The sequence below is a fragment of the Leopardus geoffroyi genome, chromosome B1, assembly GCF_018350155.1.
Source record: "Leopardus geoffroyi isolate Oge1 chromosome B1, O.geoffroyi_Oge1_pat1.0, whole genome shotgun sequence".
NCBI lineage: Eukaryota > Metazoa > Chordata > Mammalia > Carnivora > Felidae > Leopardus > Leopardus geoffroyi.
Window position 1 is genome coordinate 203,337,017 of NC_059327.1, and position 21,345 is coordinate 203,358,361.

The 21,345-nt window shown below is 65.7% G+C and overlaps 2 protein-coding genes across 8 annotated transcripts in view; both read right to left on the reverse strand.

Annotated features, from left to right (window-relative positions):
• Nucleotides 1–7,923: 7,923 nt before the first annotated feature.
• On the reverse strand, nt 7,924–16,297 carry HGFAC (HGF activator). Of its 2 annotated transcripts, XM_045474718.1 has the most exons (14): nt 16,004–16,297; nt 15,280–15,457; nt 15,032–15,128; nt 14,709–14,788; nt 13,904–14,026; nt 13,689–13,820; nt 13,489–13,599; nt 13,219–13,393; nt 12,952–13,037; nt 12,091–12,346; nt 9,883–10,022; nt 9,464–9,604; nt 9,217–9,365; nt 7,924–8,180 (listed from the first exon to the last, which is right to left on the reverse strand). In XM_045474718.1, the coding sequence occupies exons 1-14, from the start codon at nt 16,280–16,282 to the stop codon at nt 7,998–8,000; spliced, it is 2,130 nt and encodes a 709-aa protein (XP_045330674.1). In that variant the 5' UTR covers nt 16,283–16,297; the 3' UTR covers nt 7,924–7,997. The 2 variants fall into 2 exon arrangements, with proteins under 2 accessions (XP_045330674.1, XP_045330675.1); XM_045474719.1 differs by lacking the exons at nt 14,709–14,788; nt 15,032–15,128 and having other exon boundaries at nt 16,004–16,164.
• Nucleotides 16,298–18,275: 1,978 nt separating this feature from the next.
• RGS12 (regulator of G protein signaling 12) overlaps nt 18,276–21,345 on the reverse strand; it is a 119,561-nt gene continuing 116,491 nt past the window's right edge. For all 6 annotated transcript variants that reach the window (XM_045474712.1, XM_045474713.1, XM_045474710.1 and 3 more), the window contains one exon: nt 18,276–18,767. In XM_045474712.1, coding sequence (XP_045330668.1) covers nt 18,541–18,767 — 227 coding nt within the window. In that variant the 3' untranslated portion in view covers nt 18,276–18,540. The remainder of the gene's footprint in view (nt 18,768–21,345) is intronic.

Genomic DNA, 21,345 nt, shown 5'->3' on the forward strand with positions numbered 1-21,345 from the left:
CCTGACCTGGGACGACTGGGGCCTAAGAGGCCGCCTCGCCCCCCAGCCCTCCAGCCCCCTCGCCTCTCCCAGGCAGGGTAGTGGAGGGGGAGTCCATTCAAGTCCGCTGGCGGCATGGACCCCAGTGCAGGTGGGACTGCTGGATTGCTGCGGGGTGGGGGGGGGGGGGGTCCGGGTCTCTGTGCCTGGTCTCCCCCACACCCGGCTCTACTGCTCCGTGGAAGACCCACCAGCAGCCCCCTTCACAGCAGGAGGTGGGGGGGGGGGGCTCTGAGCTTCTGGATTTTTCCTCCTCCACCCTGTAAACCCTGTCCAGCTGCCCCTGGTTCTTCCAGAACCCAGGGAGTTTGGGGGGCTCGGCAGGCCTACACTTTGGACATATGCCCCCATTTCTAAGATGGCTTCCAATGCCCATGCCTCCAGGAGCATCACAGGATGAGGGGGACAGCAGCAGAGGGGACGGGGCAGTGCCCTGGGAAAGCAAGGAAACGCAGAGTGTTCCCAGCCTCAGGGAGTTTATGTTCTGGCAGGGAGAGGAATAAACACTGTTCCGTGGACTCCAATCGGCACGGGCAGGGAGGACGGCGTTTGTGGGGCATGTATGCGAGCCTTCGCCCTGTGCAGGCCTTTCGGGCTGGGGCCTCTCACTGAGGGGGATCTAATGTCAGAGCAGTGGGCAGGGGGTCTCATGGCCAGGACTGAGCCGGTCAGCAGAGTCTGTAGCCGAGGGGGGAGTGGCGGGGAGGGCCTGGCAAGCCCTGGTTCGGAGTCCCCACCGAGCCGCGGCCATGCCGGGTGCAGAGAGCCAGGCTCACCCCCTTTGGGCACACGCTCCCGCTGCCCCTGGGGACCCGACAGGGTGGGTCCCCGGTGGGCCACGGGCTCGAATGGGCTGCCGGGGTGCCGTCTGGCTGGGGCCTGATGTGCAGCAGGGTCACACCAGGCCCCGAAGCGGCTCTGTTTCTCCCACGTCCCCCGGCTCCCCCACCCCCACATCACCTGTGCAGCCAGCAGCCGCCCTCTGTGGAGCAGTTGCCTAGCCACAGAGCCCCATTCATGCCCCCACACATCTCAGGCCCCCAGGGGCCGGCGTGGGACAGCCGGCGTGGAGCCGGATGGCGGCTGGGGGCCGTGGCCAGCAACACATCCGCCGCCCCAGGCGCCTGGCACTCGGTCATCCCTGCAGGGAGGGGCAGGGCCCTGCTGCATTCCCAAGCGCTGGCCGAGACCCAGGCTCCTGCCACGCCTGGCAGCTGCACCTGCTCCCGCACCGGCCGGAAAATGCGGGCTGGAGCAGGACAGACAGCCTCCTCCCCTCCACGTGGCCGCCGGGGCTGCAGAAGCGGGGAGCCAGCTTCCTGCCCGGCTCCTACTCCCAGACTTCGGGCCTCTCTGCTCCTCCCTTCCTGCTGTGGTCCGCATGTTTGTGTCCCCCAGATTCACGTGTTGAAGATCAAACCCCCGCTCGGTGGGATGGAGTTAGGAGGTCGGGCCTTTGGGACACGATTAGGTCATGAGGGTAGAGCTCCCATGACCCAATTACACATGGTTCGACTTAGGATCTTTCAACTCCAGGACAGGGGGAAAGCAATCCACATCCCGTAGAAGCTGTACTTCAGATTTTGACTTTGGGTCTTTTCCCAGGCTAGCGGTCTGTGAGGCACAGTCTGTAAGGCCCGAGGCCCCTGGCCAGCCGCTCCCGGCCAGCCACCCGGTCACCAGGGGGAACCACCGGTGCACTGACAACCGTCTACACCCACAGAACCCTTTTCGCTTTCGATGAGACACGTGAGATGGTCGACACTGTTATAACACAGACTTTGTGCTGGATGATTTTGCCCCACTGTGGGCTGATGTGAGTGTCCCGGGCCAGGCAGGCCAGGCTGAGCCACCACGTTCGCTAGGGAGACGTATTCAGTGCCTTTTGGACTTCTAGTATTTCCACGGCAAGCTCATCGTAAGTTGGGGAAGATCTGTAGTGTCCTTATAGTGTCCTTGTAAGAAGAGACGCAAGGAGATGGTCTCTCCCTGCTGTGTGAGCGCGTAGCAAGAAGGTGGCCCGCCGCAGCCAGGAAGCGGCTCTCGCCAGAACCCGACACTGCCTGTGCCCTCATCTCAGACTCCTGGCCTCAGCCCTGTGAGAAACAGCCCCCTGGCCTGTGGCATTCTGGTACAGCAGTCCAAGGGGACTGAGACAGTTTCTTCGGCTGCTCCAGCCCCGGTTGCTGGGTGAAACTGACTCTGGCCGCTGGAGCAGGAAGGAATTTGCTGGAAGAATGTCAGGCGTCTAGTAGAACCCAGGGGAGGCTGGAGAGCCAGCAGGAGCTTTGGGAGGCAGGGCGGTAGGGAAGCACAGCCACGTTCCTAACACCAGATGCCGCCCCGGCCCAGCACCACCACCCAGCTGGACTCACGGCCACGGGGCATGGCTGGCCCCTCCCAAGAACCCCATGGCTGCTAGTGACGTTGATGACGTGTGGTCATCCCTGACTGACCACACGGCCGGGGGTGCTGCTGCTGGACATCACGGCCAGGGACACTGCCACTGCCACTGCCACAGACTTGGGCCACAGGACCTGGCTCCAGACACTGCACCTGCCACTCACTCACCACCCAAACGAACTTTAACCGTCACGTGACCTCTCTGGTCTCCGTTTCCTCTTCTGGCCTCATACCATGATGATGAGCCCCTACGTGAGACTGTGTGTGTGAGGGTCTTTGAAAATGATCATGGGTTCACAAACGCACAGCGACGATCGGGGCCAGGGCCGGGCTGCCTCATCTGGGATCTCCAGGGGCTCGGAACCACCTGACAGGGGCAAACACCGTGCCCTGTGTCCACCCGCCCCTTGCGGATAGGCGGGGCTGTACGAAGGGGTCCTGGCCAGTGGAGTCTGGGCAGAAGAGATGAGCCCCACTTCCAGGCCCAGCCGAGGGCACCCGGCACCATCTCCCACACTCTACATTCACCCCACAATGAGGGGGTGTGTCATGGCTGAATCACGTCCCCCAAAACACTTGGGTTGAAGCCCGAACCCCCAACGTGGCTGTACTTGGAGATACGGTCTTTACGGAAGCAGTTAAGGTTAAATGAGATCATAAGGGTGGGGTCCCAATCCCACAGGACTGTGGCCTTCCCAGCAGAGGGAGAGACACAGCAATGTCCCCTCTCTCAGAGCACACGCAGAGCGGGAAGGTGGCCTCTGCAGCCTGGAAGGGAGGCCTCACTAGAAACCGGCCCTGACGGACCTTGATCTAGGACTTCAGCCTCCAGAACTGTGAGAAATAAGTCCCTGCTGTCTAAGCCCTACCTAGCTGGTGGCAGTCTGAGCTGGGACAGACAATGTGGGAGATCGTTTGAACAAATGGCTGCAGTGACTCCTCCCGCCACACCCGCACCCTGGAAGTGTGACCCTATGCCTCCTCCCACTGAGGTTGGAATCCGTCTGTCCACCTGGAATATGGCTGGCTTCGACGAATGAAGCACAATGGAAACGCTCACATCCGCTCCTCTTTCTTTTGGAGCCCAGCCTCCACCACGCGAACAAGTCCAGGCTGACCCACTGGATGAGGAGCGACATGTGGCCTAGTCACCCCATGGCAGGAGCCAACAGCCAGGTGACTCCCAGAAGCAGAATAGCCCAAGACTCACTGATGCCTCCAGCTGTGAGAATGAGGCAGCCCCAGCCCCGCCCATGCCAGGTTGCCAGCCCCGCCCAGAGAACCAGCCAGCTCCGCCCACACTAACCCCACCCAGAGAACCACCCAGCCCCTCCCAGAAAACTGGTCAGCCCCGCCCAGAAAACTGGTCAGCCCCACCCAGAGAACCGGCCAGCCCCGCCCATGCCAGGTTGCCAGCTCCGCCCAGAGAACCAGCCAGCTCCGCCCACACTAACCCCACCCAGAGAACCACCCAGCCCCTCCCAGAAAACTGGTCAGCCCCGCCCAGAAAACTGGTCAGCCCCACCCAGAGAACCGGCCAGCTCCGCCCACACCAACCCCGCCCAGAGAACCACACAGCCCCTCCCAGAAAACCGGTCAGCCCCACCCAGAGAACCGGCCAGCCCCGCCCACGCCAGGTGGCCAGCCCCGCCCATGCCAAGTGGCCAGTCCCGCCCAGAGAACCAGCTAGCTCCGCCCTCACCAGCCCCGCCCAGAGAACCAGCCAGCCCCTCCTAGAAAACTGGTCAGCCCCGCCCAGAGTACCGGCCAGCCCCGCCCACGCCGAGTTACCAGCCCACAGAATGGTGAGCTCAGTACGTGACTGTCGGATCAGGACCCTGAGTTTCGAGGTCAGTGGTGACACAGAAAAAGTGTCTGGGGGTGGACTCCAAGCCTCACCGGGCACCGGAAGCTCCAGATACAAGGAGGCTGGATCCCTGAGTCACCACCCAGGCAGGGTGCCAGCCACCTTCAAGCTGAGTGAGGTTCCAACAGACAGCAAGCAAGGTAGGAGACAGGGAGGAGCCCCACGTCGGAGAGAAGGGCGTCCTAAAAGCCACCAGAGGACGGAGGGTCCTTATGAAAGAACAATTGATGTAAAGCAGATTTCTCCACCGCAGCGCGGGAGGCCAGGAGGCGGCTGACGCAAAGGGTGGGCTCTGGTCCGTCTGAATTAAGTGACGGGGGACACCGTCAGCAACTCCACGGCAACAAATGTGACAATTTAGACAGACAAATTCATAAAAGTGCGGCCTCCTATAACTGGTGCAAGAAAAAACAGAATCCTCAGTGCAGCGACTACTGACATACTGAACCAGTAGTAAAGAAAACTCTGGACCCAGGGAATTTTGTGCACGATTCTACTAAACTGTCAATGATAGATCATTCCAGAGTCCTCCAGGGAACGATAAAAGAAGGGATACTCCTGAAGTCATTGTGTGAGTCAAGGAGTGTAAGAAAGGCCGATCTCACTCAGAAGCATAATAAAGTCCTAAAAAAAAATGAGAGTAAATCCCAAAAAGCTTGCAAAAAGTAAGGCAGCATGGATCAGCCAGGGTCCCAACAGGCTGGCACAGCATTAGGATAATCGGACAGGTGGTGTTGGAGGGGAGCTACCAAGGGTAACTCGGTGGCCCAGGGCTGGACGGGGGTGGGGTGGGGTCGATACCGCCTCTAGGCCAGAGGAAGAGGTCACCGATCCACGAAGGCGACGGTCACTCCCATCTTTGAAAGGAGCGGTGACCTTCAGTCAAGGGATCTGGGTGTGTCTGTCCTCTAGGGTCCCAGGACAAGGTGCCAGAGACAGGGCTGAAACAGCAGAAATCAATGGTCTCACAATTCTGGAGCCCAGAGTCCAAGATCGAGATCATCGTCAGGGCTGGTTCCTTCTGGGGCTGTGAAGGAGGGCCTGCCCCAAGCCTCTGCCCTCGGCCTGTCGAAGGCCACCTTCCACTGTGGCACTTCTGTGTGTGTGTGTGTGTGTGTGTGTCCACATTTCCCCTCCTTCTAGGGGCACAGTCATACTGGATCAGGGCCCACCCTGGTGACCTCATTTCTGATTGATCACCTCTGTAAAGACCCTCCCTCCAAATAAGATCACATTCTGAGGTCCTGGGGGTTAGGACTTCAACATATGAGTGTTAGGAGGACACAGTTCAACTTATAACATCGAGGTGGCCCCAAAAGGAGGGAGCCAGGGAACTCGATATCCCGATCTCACTCTCCTCCCTCCTCTGAGCTGCTGCGGGGGCTCCCCCATGTCCTAAATAACCCAGCGGGCACAGGAGCCCTTTGATGCTGTCCACGGAGATCAGCTTCCTGGGGCGGAGCTCCAGGTGGAGAAGGCGGAGAGTGAGTGCACATCTGGGAGTGTGTACTCCCAGCAGGAGTGTGTACAGCAAGCGGGAGATGCTGGCTCGCTCTGACTCAGCACGGTGCCCTCCAGGAATGCAAGGTCGGCCTCGTGCTAGACAGTCTATAATCGAGAGCCACCTCTTTAACAGATCCAGGCCAACACCCACAGGGGAGAAGGGGCGGGGGGTCATGGTGGGGCGGAGCCAAGCACAGGCTGCCGGAGGCCCCACATTCCCCACGCTTGGAGCTCCTGTGGCCACGGCAACCAGACTCCGCGGCCCAGGGCTGGGACCAACACGTGGGGGCTTCAGCAGGGCGCTTCGGCCAGCTGGAGGGGCCCTGGGGAGAGGGACCAGGGCTCAGGACCGGGCTCTCTTCTCTGGTCTTGCTTGGAGCGGTGCGTGCCCATCGTGATGTGTCTGATCCAGTCATGACAACCCAGTCCCCTGCCGTCCCAGCCTCCTCTGCAGCTACGTGTGGCCTTGGGGCCCCATTTGGGCAAATGAGAGCTTAGTGCGAGAAGTCTCAGGGAAGGGGGATCTGGGGCGTCTTCCTCTCTCGGTACGGGAACGGATCGCTGGCAAACCAATGTCAGCAAGAGGCCCAGCGCCGGACCGGGTCACAGGAGGAAGACAAAGCTGCCTTTGTTCCCTCTGTATCCGCCTAGCCTCGGGACGCGGTCCTGACACAGGCTAAGAGCAGAGGCGGCTGGCAAAACCCATGTCCTCTGCACCCACGTGCACACGTGAGGACGGGAATGACTGGGGCAGGACCTGACTAGCCTGGCCTCTCAGGAGCAGCCTCCACGAGTAACTTGAGCTCCACCAAGTGAAAGGGGGAGGGGTGGCCTGGGAGAGAACATTCTAGAAGCAGTGGGAACAGCATGAGTGAGGGCTCCGGTCAGTTGCATGGACAGAGGGAGGCCAGAGTGGCCAGAGCACAGACTGGGGGGCGGGGCGGGGACAGAAGAGGGGCGGGAGGTAGGTGGGGTCAGGCCACAGGGATTAGGGGAGGTTCCGAGGTAGGAGGGCAGTGACATTCAGAAAGCCCGGGCCTGGCACTTCAGAGAGAGGTGGTGAGACCTGGTCCAAGGCGGGGGCTGTGGAGACGACAGGGGAGAAAGAGGCTTTGGGGGTCGAGGAGCAGGAGAGGTGGGTGGGGACTGCGTGGAGGACCGTGTGGAGGCACTGAATGCGGGGCCATCCCCCGGCCTCTCCCCGAGACCAGGGCCCCCGGCTCCCTGAGGCACACGCTGCTGGGCACCAGGGCTATGGCGGCAGCTCCCCTCTGTCCTGCCCCCACACCCAGGTCTCTCCCCCTGGCCACAGAGGTCTTTGCGTGTCCACCCTGCCCAAGCCCCGTCAGGGACCCCAGGGCACACCCCGTACCTCACTGCAGCCCACAGCAGCCCCCCATCCCTGCCTCCTCTGGTCTCCAACCACACTTCCTTGTTTTGATTCAGACAAGCCACGTCCCCTGCCTCAGGACCTTTGCAGCTGCTGCTCTCTCTCTCTCTCTGCCTGGAATCCCGGGCTCTTCCCAGCATCTGTGAATCCTTCCCCAAGGTGTCCTGGCCAGCTGCTGCAGGAGCCTGGCTCCTGGAGGTACCTAGCAGTAGTGGCCCACTGCCCTGGACGCCCTTGGCGGTCTCTGGGCCTGCTGGTCTCCCTCAGAGGGAGTCCCTGGCTTTCCCCCTGGGGACAGCTGCAGTCAGGTTGCCCTCTTGAAGGAAAATGAGGGCCAGCAGCCATTTCAAACGAACCTGTCGTAAGTCTTAAGGTCCCATGCACTATTTGGCTTGGACTCCGCCCTGGGACAACGCGGGGTGCCTGGGCCCCAGCCCTACCTGCCTGGGGGTGGCCTGAGTGGGGTGGCTAGAGACAGCTCGGGCTCTGGACAGGCTCCAGACTAACCCCCTGCCCTGACCACCACCACCCCCGCCCAGGTCTTGGGGCCAGACCCCTCCTGGGGGGTTGCAGGCTCCCTTCTCCACTGAGCAAAGGAGGGTGGGGCCCTGGCTCCGGGAGCCCTGGCCCTCAGCCACGCCATCTACAGACGTGGGCCGGGGGTCAAGGCCCGGGACGGAGGGCTGAGCCGGGGGCAGAGGCACGGGCAGCGTGGGCCAGGTTCGCGGAGACATCTTTATTGCAGGAGTTTGGGAACGGTGAGAGGCGGGACGCCCACGCCAGGGGTGGGGTGCCTCAGGAGGGATCCGCAGGCCGCTTAGGGGGCCGGATCCGGTCGTTGATCCAGTCCACGTAATTGGCCACACGGGTGTAGACGCCAGGTTTGTTAAGCCTCCCACAGCCGTCGCCCCAGCTGATGATGCCGTACAGGTAGGCCAGGCCGTTCTTCTCACAGGCCAGGGGCCCGCCTGAGTCCCCCTGCAGCAGAGGCAGGCCGGCTCAGCCCCTCAGCAGCACAGAGGTGCTCCCGCTCCTGCCTCCCGAGCCCCAGCCCCGAGAACGTCTCCAGAGGAGCCTGTGGTGAGGACTCCCAGGAGCTCCCGATGCAGACTTGCTGCCGCGTGGGGGACAGAAGACAAGGGTGTTTCAGGTGGAGCACTGTCCCCCCTCCCCCAGCCTCCTAGACACGAGGTCACCGGGTTCCAGGGCCGCTGTGACCGCACCCGTGCCATGGATCCCTCTCAGCCCCACGCCCAGCAGTGAGCTCCTCAATCGGGCTCCTGAGCCGGCCCGCCAGCACGCGCCCTGCACGGACCAGGCGGGGGCGGGGGGGGGTGTCCCCGTGTTCTGGCTCAGGCTCAGCACCCCACTTGAAATGCCCTCCTATTCAGTCCTCCAAATAAGTGCAAATGCCCCCCGTGCAGAAACCCCATCCTGACTTCCCCCAAAGGTGCTCGTCCGATCATGTGGTCCAGTGTCAAGGCCCCCCCACCCTGCCGCTTCTGAGCTGTGTGACCTGGGAAGAGTGACAGGACCTCTCTGAGCCTCAGTTTGTCCGTCTATAAAGTGGCAAATAAAGCTGTTCCTCCGTCTCGGGGTTGACGTGTAGCCTAAACAAGACAGTGCTCGTGGAGCCCTCGATAAATCAGCTCTGGGGACGGGCTGATCGACTGAGCCCACTTGGAGGAACTCTGGACGTAAAGGGACTTGGCCTTTAGTGTCACGAGCCCACCTGTGGCTGGGCAACTGGGACACGTCCAGGCTTTGAGACCCTGCCCTTCCCTGGGCCTCAGCCTCCCCATCATGTGAGAGGGGCTCCTCCCCGCCAGCTGGGACAGGGACAGCCTCCAGAAGTAGTGGATGCCCAGCCTGGGGGTGCGGGCCACTGACTGGGAGGGGCACTCTCTGCCCGGCTCCCCTGCTGGCTCTTCAAGTCAAGGTCCCTTTCGGCTCTGAGCTCCCCCCCCCCCCAACCCGGGGCGGGGGGCTGGCATCCTTGAGAGCCCTGGCTCACCTGGCAGGCGTCAGACTTGCAGTCGAAGTAGCCAGCGCACAGCATGTGGGGGCTGATGTCGGCCCCATACACCTCGGGGCTGCTGCACTTGTGGTCTGCCACCAGGGGGACCAGCGCCTCCCGCAGGGAGCTGGAGTAGCCACTCACGTCTGCGGACAGGTGCCCTCAGGCTGGGTGAGGCTTGTTGGGGGGGGGGGGGGGGGCAGGCCGCCACACCCCTGGCCACGATGCTCCCACCCCCACTCACTCTCATCCTGGTGGCCCCAGCCGGCGATCTGGCACTTGTGTCCGGCGGGGAAGGGGCTGCTGGGCTCAGGCAGGCAGATGGGCTGGACAAACTGGGAGCGGACGGCACAGCGGTCCCCCTTCTTCTTCAGCCGGATCAGGACTGGGCAGGAGAGAGACCAGAGGTCAGCCTGGGGCACGGGGGGGCCCTGCCGGACAGAGGGTGTTGCCAGAGACGGAGGGGCTGTGCACTGGGAGACCCGGGTCCTCCTCCTCCCGTCCCGGGCACCCTCGCTGCCCTGCACCCGACTCCCCTCCCCTCCCCCCTCCTTTCCCTCCCCCTCTCTCCATGCCCCTCTCCCCAGGTCGGCCTCGTGCCTACCCCTGCCCCTGTCTTGGCTCTGGCCTGTTGCACCCCAACGAGCCCCAGGCCTCACTTACCCAGGTCATGGTCACTGGGGTTGAACACTGAGTACATGGGGTAAGGGATGTACTTCTCGATGCCAAACGTCTGCGTTACATCTGTTGTCTGGTTAAACAAGTGTTGGCCTAGGACCACTAAGACGCTTTCCCTGCGGGGGCTGTGCGACACGGCTGGTGACAGCAGGACCCGGGCCCTCCCCTCAGGCCCCTGAGGTTGGCTCTCCCCATGACCCATGATGGCTCAAGCATCCTGGAGATCCAGGACTGTGCAGGCCCCCTGCAGCCCTTGGGGGGCTGAGCAGGGGCAGGAGAGGGCTGGGCTCTGGCCACACACACACACGCACACATACACACACAACCTTTAGTAATTCTGGGGGTCTCATGCAGACGGGGGCATGGGGGCCGTGCTGATCGGGGCCTGGGTGGGTGGACACCCCAGCCCTGCCTGGTAGCCCTGACCCAGCTTCTATCTAGCCTGTGGGGACCCCCAGATACAGCCCCTCACTCCTGCTGGGCACAGCCCTGGGCCCCCATGGTCAGCTTCTCGGTCCCCTCTCTGGGCCTCTGTTTTCCCATCTCCTGTGGAAGTGGTTAGCTCTCTGCTGGCTTGGCCCTCCTGCCTTGGACTCCAGCTCCAGGCCACTGTGGGACCTTGGCCACTAGGCTGTCCCAGGCCGTAGGCCCTTCTGGAAGATGGGCTCCTGTGCCGTGGGCAGCCAGCCAGATGCTCAGCACACAGTAGGGCTGGGTGCCTGGCCTCTGGACAGGGCCATCAACCCAATCCAGGGCCAGAGCTGGCCATTCTTGGGTCTTGCTCAGGTGGGCTCTCAGGGTGGATGGCCAGTGAACTGAGGGCCTGGAGCCCCCAGGCCTCCAGGGACAGGAGGAGGACCGGGCTGGCCCAAGTGCAGGGCAGGGAGGAGCGGGCTGTCTGCCAGCTCTGGGTGCCAGGTTCTGCCCTTTGCTAAAGGAGCATGCCCCTCCTGAGGGGCACCTGGGAGTCCAGGAACCCCCCTCTAACACCCCTGTCTACCTCACTGCCCCTGCCTGGCCCCTCCCCAGCCCTGCCATGGATGGGAGGAGTGGGCCCCTGCTCTCCTGCCCCAGCCTCTTTTTTTTTTTTTTTTTTTTTAACATTAATCATATTGCTGAGAGACAGAGCATGAGCGAGGGAGGTGCAGAGAGAGAGGAAGACACAGAATCCGGACCAGGCTCTAGGATCTGAGCTGTCAGCATAGAGCCCCACACGGGGCTCGAAACCCACAAACCATGAGGTCCTGACCTGAGCGGAAGCCGGAGGCTCAACCGACTGAGCCACCCAGGCGCACCCCCTGCCCCAGCCTCTTGAACCCTCGCCTGACTTGAGCCCACTGCCCCCCACCCGTGCCGTGGTCCCTGGCTGACTGAGGGGGGCTCAGTGCCAGACTCTCACAGTGACAAACCCCCCAGACCTCCCGCAGCCCCTAATCCCCGGGATGCCACCGTCAGGCCCATCCCCTCCCACTGGCCTCCCCCCAGGGAGGAGCCTCCCAGTCTGGACCCCCAGATGGGGAACCTTGTCCCCATCACAGCGGGTGGAAGCTGGGGAGGGGCTGGTCTTTCCCGCTCCTCCGGTGTGTGCCGGTGGGCCCCACGCCCTGGAACCCTACTGCCCAAGTGGCGGCCCGAGCCCCAGCCCGCCTGCAGGCTCACTGAGTGGGCGAGGCCTCCGCGGCCCGGAGGGAGGCGGAGTGGGCGGGGTCTGGGTCGGGGAGGGGCGGGATCTTCACAGAGGACGGCCCCGCCCATCGCCCTCTCGGCACCGGGCCACTCCTCCGAGAGCCGCCCCGCCCCACCCCCGACGCAGGACTGCCGGGGCTCCCCGGGGCGCAGGGGTGGGGCTGGTCTCTGCAGCTTCCAAGCCCTGCACCGGGCTGATTGCCGAGTCCCTCCTGGGTCCGTGGGGCGACGGTCAGATGAGGGGCCGGACGTGGGGGTTACACGGGCAGGTGGGGAAACACGGGGGCACTTGAGTGACGGGCGGCGTCAAGTGGGTGAGGACAGGCAGACGGGTAGGTGGGAGGATGGGGGGTGAAGGGTGGACGGGCACATGGGCGGCAGCTGGCGAGCGCAGAGGTGTGGATGGACGGTGGCAGGGCGGCCGGGAGGGCGGAGTGTAGATGGTGGGAGGGGGACCGGTGGATGGGATGAAGCATGGAGTGGGGGGTCCTGGCCAGAGGCGCCCACCTGTTGGAGAAGCAGTGGGCCGCAGACACCACCCAGCAGGTGTGGACAAGACTCCCCGCGCAGAAGTCGTTCCCGATGTAGATGGCGGCCAGCCAGGGGTGGGAGCCGGGCAGTGAGGACGAGCCACCAATGATGCGTGGCCGGAGGAAGCTCCTTTTCTTGTGCCTCTTGCCACAGGTCTGGTGTCCCGTGGAGGCAGGCTCAGGCTGGCTCAGCAGGACCTCGGCGGGTAGGGGGTTAATTCTGGCCAGGGATTCTGGGAGCACAGGTCACTGGGTCGCACACCCCGGGCCAGAATGGGTCCCGGCTGCAGGCCCCCAGGCGGTCCCCCTCCGCCCCCCCCCCCACCGCCTCCCAGCCCACCCCAGGCAGCTCATCTGGAAGAGAGTCCAGGGCTCAGCCCAGCTCTGCCCTCACAGGCACCCAGCTTTCCTCCTCTGCAGGAAGGGGAAATGACACCCAATCACAGGGTTTTGTGGGAAGCAAGGTGGGAGGGAACCTGGCAGGTGTTCCTGTCCCTCCCAGCAGCCTGGGACCTGGGAGCCCAGGAGGGTCAGACGGCCCTGGGGCACGGGGCCCCCTGCCCACTCCCAGGGGTGCCCGCTGGACCCCCTGCCCACACTATGCACCCCTGCTCGGCACTTCCCTGTCTCCGGGGGCCGTCGGGGGCCCCCACTGAGGCTGAGTGGGAGCCACCCCAGGGGACCTGCTCTGACCCCTGGCCGCATGACCTTGGCCGCGCCCTGCTTCAGTGAGCCTCAGTGTCCCCATCTGCCAGACGGGGCAGTGGTCCTCCAAAGAGGGGAGGCCAGGCGCGGGAGGGGAGCAGGGAGGCCCGCGGGGGTCTCCACCCTCGCGCACCGCAGGCGTCCAGGCGGCAGTACTCCCAGGAGAGCGCGCTGTCCTTCACCACGTAGCACCAGGGCCTCTGGTCCTTGTCTGGGTTTCTGGCGCGTGGAGAGGCGGGTGGGCGGGCGGTGAGGGGGGGTGGGAGGACCCGGCAGGGTGGGGCGTTCCGCTTGGGGGTGGACGCTGTGGCCCCGGGCCCCGTGGGCCTGACCTCTGCCCCAGGACAGACCCCACCCACGTCGGGTGAGGTGGTGGGGGCTGGGGCAGGCCAGTGCTGACCGGCAGTAGGCGTGGGGGCCCAGGCCGAGCAGGGCCGCGGCGCCCACCGAGTCCACATGCAGCTCCTGGTACAGCAGGTCGGAGTTCCAGGCCAGGCAGCTGAGCCCCGAGGCCGCCGTGCTGGCCACGCCTCGGTACTCGGCACCGCTCCCCACGAAGCAGTGCTGGCTGGGCACTGTGGGCAGCACGGTGGGCGATGAGCCCGGGGCCCCAGGCCGCGTCACCTCGACGCCGGCCCCCGGGGCGCGGGCCACGGGCGGACGCACTCACCGATGTTGCAGAGCCGCCCAGCGTGGCCCGGGGGGCAGGCGCATACGGTGGTCCCGGTGGCCACGATCAGGTGGCAGGTGCCCCCGTTCAGGCACGGGCTGCTCAGGCAAGCTGCGGGGAGGGCTCGGAAGCTAGGCCTCGGGCCTTGGGGACGCTGGCGCTGGGGGACCCGGCGAGCCCCGCCCCCTGCCATGGCCTACCTGTGTGGCGGGTGTCCTCGCAGCGGATCCGGCCCCCCGCACACTCACACTGCTCCACTCGGCCCCGGCTCACTCGGGCCCAGCGATCGCCTGCCTCCAAGTGCTCATAGCGCGTCTCATCGAAGCATCTCTCTGGGGGTCGCAGAGTGCCCTGCACCCCACTGCACCCGGGCGGCCACCCTCCCACCGCCAGAAGCCCCGGGGGCCCTGCTCACCTGTGCCACAGTTCCTGCCTGTGAAAGCCACGGGGCAGGTGCAGCGGTAGGACTCGGGGTCCTGGGCGTTGGAGCATGAGCCCCCGTTGAGGCATGGGCCAGAGGCGCAGGGATCCAGGGCAGCTGGGGGGACGGGGGGAGGTGTAGGGGGCAGGTGGACCCCAAACCCCGTGACCCTCTCTGTTTGCCAAGGACTGCGGGGCCTTCATCGGACCCACCACCTTAAAGGTGCCCCTTCTGGGTTCCTGGGGTGCCCTTGTCCCGGGAAGGGGCGTAGACCTTCCCCCGTCTCCCAGCACCCCTGCCCAGCACTCAGACCCTGGGCAGGCGGGCCTCTGGCCCTGTACCGGTGTCCCGTCAGACAGCACCGTCCCCACTCGTGTGCCCTGGGGAGCCTTGTGCCCCGTCGACCCTATGGGCCCTCCTTTCTGTCCAGGACTCGGACTGTGCAGCCGCGTGGTCCAGCCACACCACCAGGGGGCGCCTTGGTCCCAGCAATGACTGAGGCAGCACCGTGGCTCCGAGAAGGCAGGGTCCTGTCTGGGAGGGGTCCCACCTTCCGCACTCCCGCAGGCCCCTGGGCTGATGACTCCTCTGTCCTCTCCCAGCCCCCCAGGGCTGCAGCGGGGTCAACCCCAAAGTCCCCTCACGTACTCCAAGCAAGCCCCCAGTTCCAGGTCAGCTCTGTCCCCTTGGCCCCTGCCCCATCGGCACGTTGCCCTAATAACGCTCCCCTGCGCTCACCGCCCCCAGCCCCCTCCCAGCCTGGGCTCAGGAGCCCCCACCCCGTTCCCTGGGCACCCACCTGGGCCCTCCCTGGGCGCTGAGGCCTGCGCACAGTAGCCCCAGGCCCTGTCACGGTCATAGTTGTGAGTGGTGGCGCACCTGGGGGAGAGGAGGCGCCTGGGTCCCCCGGGCCGGGGATCAGCCCGCCCCAGTGTGATGCCCACGGGGGGGCCCCTCTGACCGCCCTGGGGCTCGTTCCCTACACCTGCTGTGTGCCAGGCTGTCTGGGGGCGGGGTGTGGAGGGCGGGAGGGTCTCCGGATTGGACGAGGGGCCGTGGGGACCGGGAGGAGGGGAGGCGGACGGTCTGTGCATGCGGGCCTTGTCCCCAGCGGCGACCCACCACTTCCTGTGGGCGCTCCCCTCCGAGGTGCAGGTGTGCAGCATTCGGCCACCGTAGCGGAAGGGGAAACTACAGGGCTGCCCGTCCTCTGTGAGCACTGCAGGGGGAGGCGAGAGGGGTCGAGGGGCTCCCGTGCTGGCCCCTCCTGACCCCACACCACACACGCCACTCTCCAGCAGTCCCCCGCGCCCCTCCCAGCCCGCCCATCCGCGTGCAGCCTCCCACCTCCGGGAGGTCTCCTGACCCACCTGGGCGCCCAGGGCTGCTGCTGGAGGGAGCCCTGGGCGGGGGGCTCGGCCCCCTACCACGGGGTCCCTGTGTCTCTGGAGCACTCGTGGCCAGGGTCACAGGGGTCACCGAGGTTACGGGGGCCGTGAGGGTCCCCGGGGTCACCGTGGCATTGGGTTCTGGGGGTTCTGTAAGGTTCTGGGAAGGGCGAAGAGGGCTGAGATCGCGTCGGTGTGGGACGGGCGCCCCTCACACTCAGGCCCCGCTGGCTGGGCTGGTCGCAGTCCCCGGCCTGTTTCCACATGGCGGCTCTCAAGTTTTAGAGGAGAAACCAAGGGGACACTGGCCGTCCTGAGTTCCTCAGCCCGGCCCCATCCCCTTCCCTCCTGCCGAGCCCACAGGGTTAGACAGGGCGGGCTCGGCATCTGCCCAGGCTGGGGCACCCCTGCCTTCTGTTCTGGGGGATTAAAGAGCAGCCGTGAGGCCCTGAGAGGTCCCCCACCCAGTCCCCAAACAGTGGGACCCAAAGACAAGGCAGTGGCCCTGATGCCCCCGGGCGGGGGCCCAGCAGGTCAGATCCCCAGGCCCCCAGGCCCCCTAGGCCAGCCAGCATGCCACCTCACCCGCCGAAGGCCAGCTTTCACCAAGTTGGAGCCCTCCCACGTTCCACAGCCCACCCCGGCCCCAGGACCCAGGGTGGGCACAGGGAGGCCACGGCCACCGTGCCACGGGCTCAGCGCTCACCCTGCCAGCCTGGGGCTGGGCCCCGCAGGGCACCAGCAGCAGCAGCAGGAGCAGGGCCATTCCGGGCAGGGGGCAAAGGCTGGGAACCCAGGCCCAGCGCCCCGTGGCTCCTGAGCTGGCGTGAGGGGCAGCAGGAGGCGGAAACAGAGCGGCCAGGGCAGGTGGGGGGGTCAAGGCCACCTGGCAATGATTAACCTGGCTGCCTCCAGTGCCGGCCCCACATGGTCCTCGTGTCTGCTGCCCCGTCCTCCCCACCTGGTCCAGCTGTCCCTCTGGCATCAGCCACTCTAGTCCTGGACCTGACAATATCCTCAGACCCCTCAGACACACAGCCAGTGGGGACCTGAACTCCTGGCCCCAGCATCTGGTCCCCAGCATCCGGTCCCCGCCTCTCCGCAGGGCTGGTTGCGGTCTGTTAGTGAACTATCGATAACCAGAGTGGCCTTGAGTGCTGAGCCTCCCAGGCCTAGGGGGCGGGTGCTAGCCCAGAGGAGGGTGTGTGCGCTGGGCTGAGTGTTGCAGGCAATGAGCCCAGAACAGGGGCCCCTGCTGTCCCCAGCACTCCAGCTTGGCCCCTCCCAGGATAAGCCTGGGGTGGGGGCTCTCATGGGAGTAGAGCTGGGGAGGCGGGCAGCACCAGAGCCGGCAGTCCCCCGGCCCTAACTCTGCATGCTGCCCGGGAATGTCTCCTCCCCCGCCTGGCCTGGACCCCCGGGGCACCTCCTCCAGGAAGCCTTCCCACCCCTGGACTCCCTGAGCCCTGGGCTTCCCCTTCACAGCTTAGCTGATGTGACGCTGTCCCCATTTGTGTCTGGGTCTGCCCCCACCCCATCCTGAGCTCTGGCTGGGGCCAGCTATCTCTGGGTGGCTCAGGTCCCCAGAAGAGCCCCAGCCAGGCACCCAGGGCCCCCCAAGGCCACAGAGACATGGCCTAGGATCCTGCCCAGGTCTGCATGCACCTCGCGCTCTCCATCTGGGACCTGGGGCGGGCTGCCCCCTGGACACCACGGTAGTAGGTCCTCCCCACCCCTACGAGTCCCAGAACGCGTGACTGGAGGGCGCCAGGCAGAGCCGCCCCGGGTTCCCTGTAGATTAGCTCAGTGGCCCACATGGGGAGGAGGCGAGGGCCGGCCCTCCCTTCGGCCTAGGGATCAGCTGGGCACTGTGGCCACCTCGCTGAGCGCCCCCAGACCACTCTCTCTCTGGGCCCCATTTTGCCATCTGCACAAAAGGAGGGAGAGTGGAAACTGGGTGTGCACCCAGCCTGGTGCATGGTGGGTGTGGGGTGCAGGGGGTGGGGGGAGCGTGGTGGGTGCTGGGGGGAGGGGAGCATGGTGGGTGCAGGGGTGGGGGAGCGTGGTGGGTGCGGGGATTCAGGGGGGCATGGGGAGCATGGTGGGTGCCTGGGGGGGAGGGGAGAGGGGTGAGTGTTGGGGGGTGGGGGGGACATGGTGGGTGCTGGGCCCTGCTCTCCCTTCGGACACCTCCCAAGGCCCCATCCAGAGCACTGCTCGCTGGGTGCTGCCCCCTACAAGCATCTGGAACCACCCCGGGGGCTTGCTGAGTACTGGTGAGTTGGGCTCCTCCCAGCAACCCTGGAGGGAGGGGTGCCGGGCCCCTCAGCTGCTCCATGTTGGGGTTCCGCTGAGGCAACCTGGGCCAATCACTGTCTCTACCTGCTTCAGCCAGCACCATACGGTGGCCCTGCCCGATGGCCTGGCCTGCCCCCCCCCCCCGCCCCCGCCATGAGGCTCAAGCCGCTCTGTAGCCAAACTCACCACGGCCTCGGGCCGGCTGCGCCCAGGCCTTCTGGGCGGTCAGGTTTCCTCTCGGTGGTTCCTCCGCAGACGGCCCCGCCAGACCACCCCTCTGGGGCCAGGCGCAGGGGTTGAGGCGGGGCCGCCTGAAGAGTCCCCACGCGCGTGGGAGCCACAGCAGCCCAGTGCCCCGCCGTCTGTGGGTCTCCCAGGCTGAGCCCTGCCCCCACCGGCGGTGGCCCCAGAAGGAGCCCCGCACTGACCCGCAGGGCATGGTACAAAGCGGACGTGACCAGGAGCCCTGACTCAGAAGGGTCGCTTCCTCTCACGCTCTGGAGCACCACGACCTTGGGTCCCGTTAGGTTGGTTGCCTTCATTCTCTTTGCCCACCCTTGACCTCAGCACCAAGAGCCATTTTCTTCTCAACCCCTCTCCTGATAAGCCCCCAAGACAATGGCTTCCCAAGTGCAGGGTCTATGGCCCCCGCACCCAGCATGAGGCTGACACTCGGGGGGTCCCCAAAGTTGATTTATTGAGGGAAGGCCGGAGCCAAGGGGCAGCAGGGGACAGGGTCTGAGGAACCCACTGAGCCAGCTGTGGCCAGCATCCAAGGCCGGGCCCCCCTGCCCTCTCCTGGTTTGGCTCCCGAAGGTGTGGCGGCCAAGGTGGCCCCCCCCAAGGCCCTCAAGATGATATGGGGCTGTCCCCACGAGATCATGGGCCTCTGCACACGTGTCCAGGTGGGGAAGCTCAGACGCGGGGTCGGGCCTCGCGGCAGCCTCAGACGAAGGTCGCATGGTATGGGCCGGCCTTGGGCTTGGCAGGCCCACCTGGGACGGGGCTCAGGCTACGGAGGTCCGAGGTCAGGGGCCCGCTGGCCCGTGACCTCTGGGGGCCCGTCCGCACCCTGGGGATGCTGCTGCCTGGCCCAGGTGCCAAGCCAGCAACGCGGTCCACGTCGATGATGGTGTTGACTGGGAGGCCCTGGCTGCCTCTCGCTCCGCCTCCTGTCACAGGGAGAAGAGAGAGACTGTCACCAGTCTGCCCTGCCCTGGGCTCTGGAGCCCAGCAGGAACCCAGGGCAGCAGACTGCACCACCCTCGTCACATAGGCACAGGTGATCCGTGACCCTGGGCGCCCTGGGCCTGGGGCGGAAGTGCCAGGAAGGTCTGCCCTGCAGCTATCTGCAGGGCGCCGACCTCAACCTCTGGTTAAGTAAGCACGCCCCCAGGCCCTCACGGGCCCCCCGCCACCCAGAACGGCGGGGGGCTCTCAGCAGATGTGCCGCATGGTGTGGAGGGCCCAGCCAGGGGGCTTGGGCCTGAGTCATAAGAGGCTGGTGCAGGGGGATGGCAAAGGTGGGGACCCTGGGTCGGGTCACCTGTGCCCTTCAGACGCTCCCGTGGCCCTCCCGTGGGCCGACTGTGGCTTGAGAACAGAAGTCAGCTACCTGCTGAGGTCCCCAAACCCCCTAGGCCGAGTGAGTGTGGCCCCCTGATCCCTCCTGCTGGGGCTGTCTGCAGGGCTCACCCCTCAGGCCGGGGTGGGTGGGGTGGTCTCAGGGAAGTGGGGGGTGGGATGGGGCCCTTGGCCACGCAGGGGATTCCGGGGAGCAGCTCTCCCGAGGCTGGTGGGGGGGACCCAGCACTGGGTGGGGGCTGTTCCTCAGGCCAGGTGCTCCCGGACTCCACCTGCGGACCTCAGTGTGGGGCTTCTCCGCAGGCTGGGGCTCAGGCCAGAGTCGGGCAGGGGCCCAAGCCTGGCTCCTGGGCCCCCCCCCCCCACGCCTCCGCCCCAAGCCCTCCCATCCTGGCCACCTGGTTGTCCTCCGGACTGCTGCTTTGGGGACACGTCTTCACCCTCACAAAGTCTGGTCCTTCCCAGCCTCTCCTCCAGGTCCTGGGCACCCCTTGTCACCTTCCTTCCACCCCACCCCTGCCCCCGGGCTGCCTGAAACCACCTCGGAAGGTTCTAGACCCTGGGGGGGGGGGGGCGGGGAGTCACGTCTCCCAGCAGGGCCACCGGAGGGCAGAAGTGTGTCATCCGGATGGAGCCCCGGGGACCAGCCTGGGGCGGCCGTGGGTGTGCTTGGCCACACCCTCGGCCCCCTTCACCACGCTCCCGGCTCACCCTCGGGGTGGGACCAGCGGTGCCACCACGGCTACTTGCGCAGGCGGGACTCTAGGGCCCTTGTCTGGCCAGGGACGGGCGGGAGTGCTGTCCCATCTGCAGGGGTGACCTTGGACCCTCAGGTGCCTGTGGGGGGCAGGGGGAGCCCTAGGCCCCAAGCCCCGGCCCACAGTGGACAGGCTGGAGAAGGAGCACAGCCCCCAGGGACACGGTGTCCTGCTCCGCTGACTGCCCCTCCCTGGGCCTCAGTTTCCCCAGCCTTGCCGTGGAGGGGAAGACTGTTCCCTCCCTGGTTCTAAGGCCTACAAGCAAGAGTGGGGATGACTGTGGCGGTCAGGAGTCCGGGCTTACCAGCGGCCCTGTGGCCCCCAGCGTCACCCGACCCCACCGCACCCCACACCTCTGGAGGCGCCTCCGCGCCCCCCCACCCCCCACCCCGGGGCAAGTCCGGGCTGCAGGCAGAGGCACGCACCCCCCCGTGAGGGCGTCCAGCCCGACCTCTCAGCGACGAGTCAAGGAGGCGAAAGGAAGGCCTTTTACCTGGGCCTCCACGCATATCGGCATCAGGCGCCTGGCCCGCGTGGGTCACCCCCGACCCACAGAGGGCTGCTCGAGGCCCGTCCCGTTCAGGCAGGTCCAGTGGTGGCAGAGCAGTTGGGGGGGTCGGTGGAGCTCCAAAAAGCCTGCCCTCCAGAAGGTCCGAGGGTCCACACGCCACAGCCCTTCGGGTGCTCAACAGACACCCTGCTGGGGCCTGCTGGGATCTCCCCGTCCCGGCTCGTCACTGCGTTCCCACAGCCCCAGCACCAGGCTGCAGGGCCTGGGGATGATGAAGTTGCTCTTCTGGGACTGGGGGCGTGCAGAGAGGCAGGGATTTGCCCCCCTTAATCATTTGCCCCCAGTGTGGGCATCTGTCCAGGGCATGAAAGGGCCTGTGGCCCCACACGGGCTCAGGAGCCCGGTCTTCTCCTGTCCAGCCCCATACAGACCCCCTGGGAACACAGGGAGCTTCAGGGGTGGCGGTCAGGTCTTGGCCGCGGGCCCCTGGGCAACTCAGTGGGCTCAGGATGGGGAGGAAGGAGTGACTGGTTCTGGAGACAGGGCAGTGGGGGGGTCCACAGGTCAAGGGCACGAGTGTCACAGGGAGGGTGGCCACAGGCCAGGCCCTTCCAGCCCGCCCTGCTCAGATTTGCTGCCCTGAGGGAGGGGTGGCCCTGGGCCTGTGACTCAGGGCAGGACCCGGGGCCGTGCAGCAGGCTTCCCCGGCAGGGCCAGTGTGAGGACCCCACAGGGCCACACGGCTGCCATTTCCAAAGGGAACCTGGTTCTGCCCCGTGCGCGAGGCCCGCGCTCGGCGAGGCTCATGGAGGTCCTCTGTCCCGTGTCCCTCAAACACCCAGAACCTGGTCTCCTGCTCACTCGGGCTGCTCTGCCGACCCCTCCTTTTCTCAGGGT

Bases quoted from the DNA above. Each gene is read 5' to 3' on its own strand.
- HGFAC (XM_045474718.1), bottom strand. From the start codon at position 16,282: ATGCCAGAGGGACAGCTGGACCAGGTGGGGAGGACGGGGCAGCAGACA. The intron at 13,600-13,688 runs GTAGGCCATGGC...CCCTCCCCGCAG, and splicing joins CGAGGACACCCGCCACACAG to CTTGCCTGAGCAGCCCGTGC. The intron at 13,394-13,488 runs GTGAGTGCGTCC...TGCTGCCCACAG, and splicing joins TGGGCGGCTCTGCAACATCG to TGCCCAGCCAGCACTGCTTC.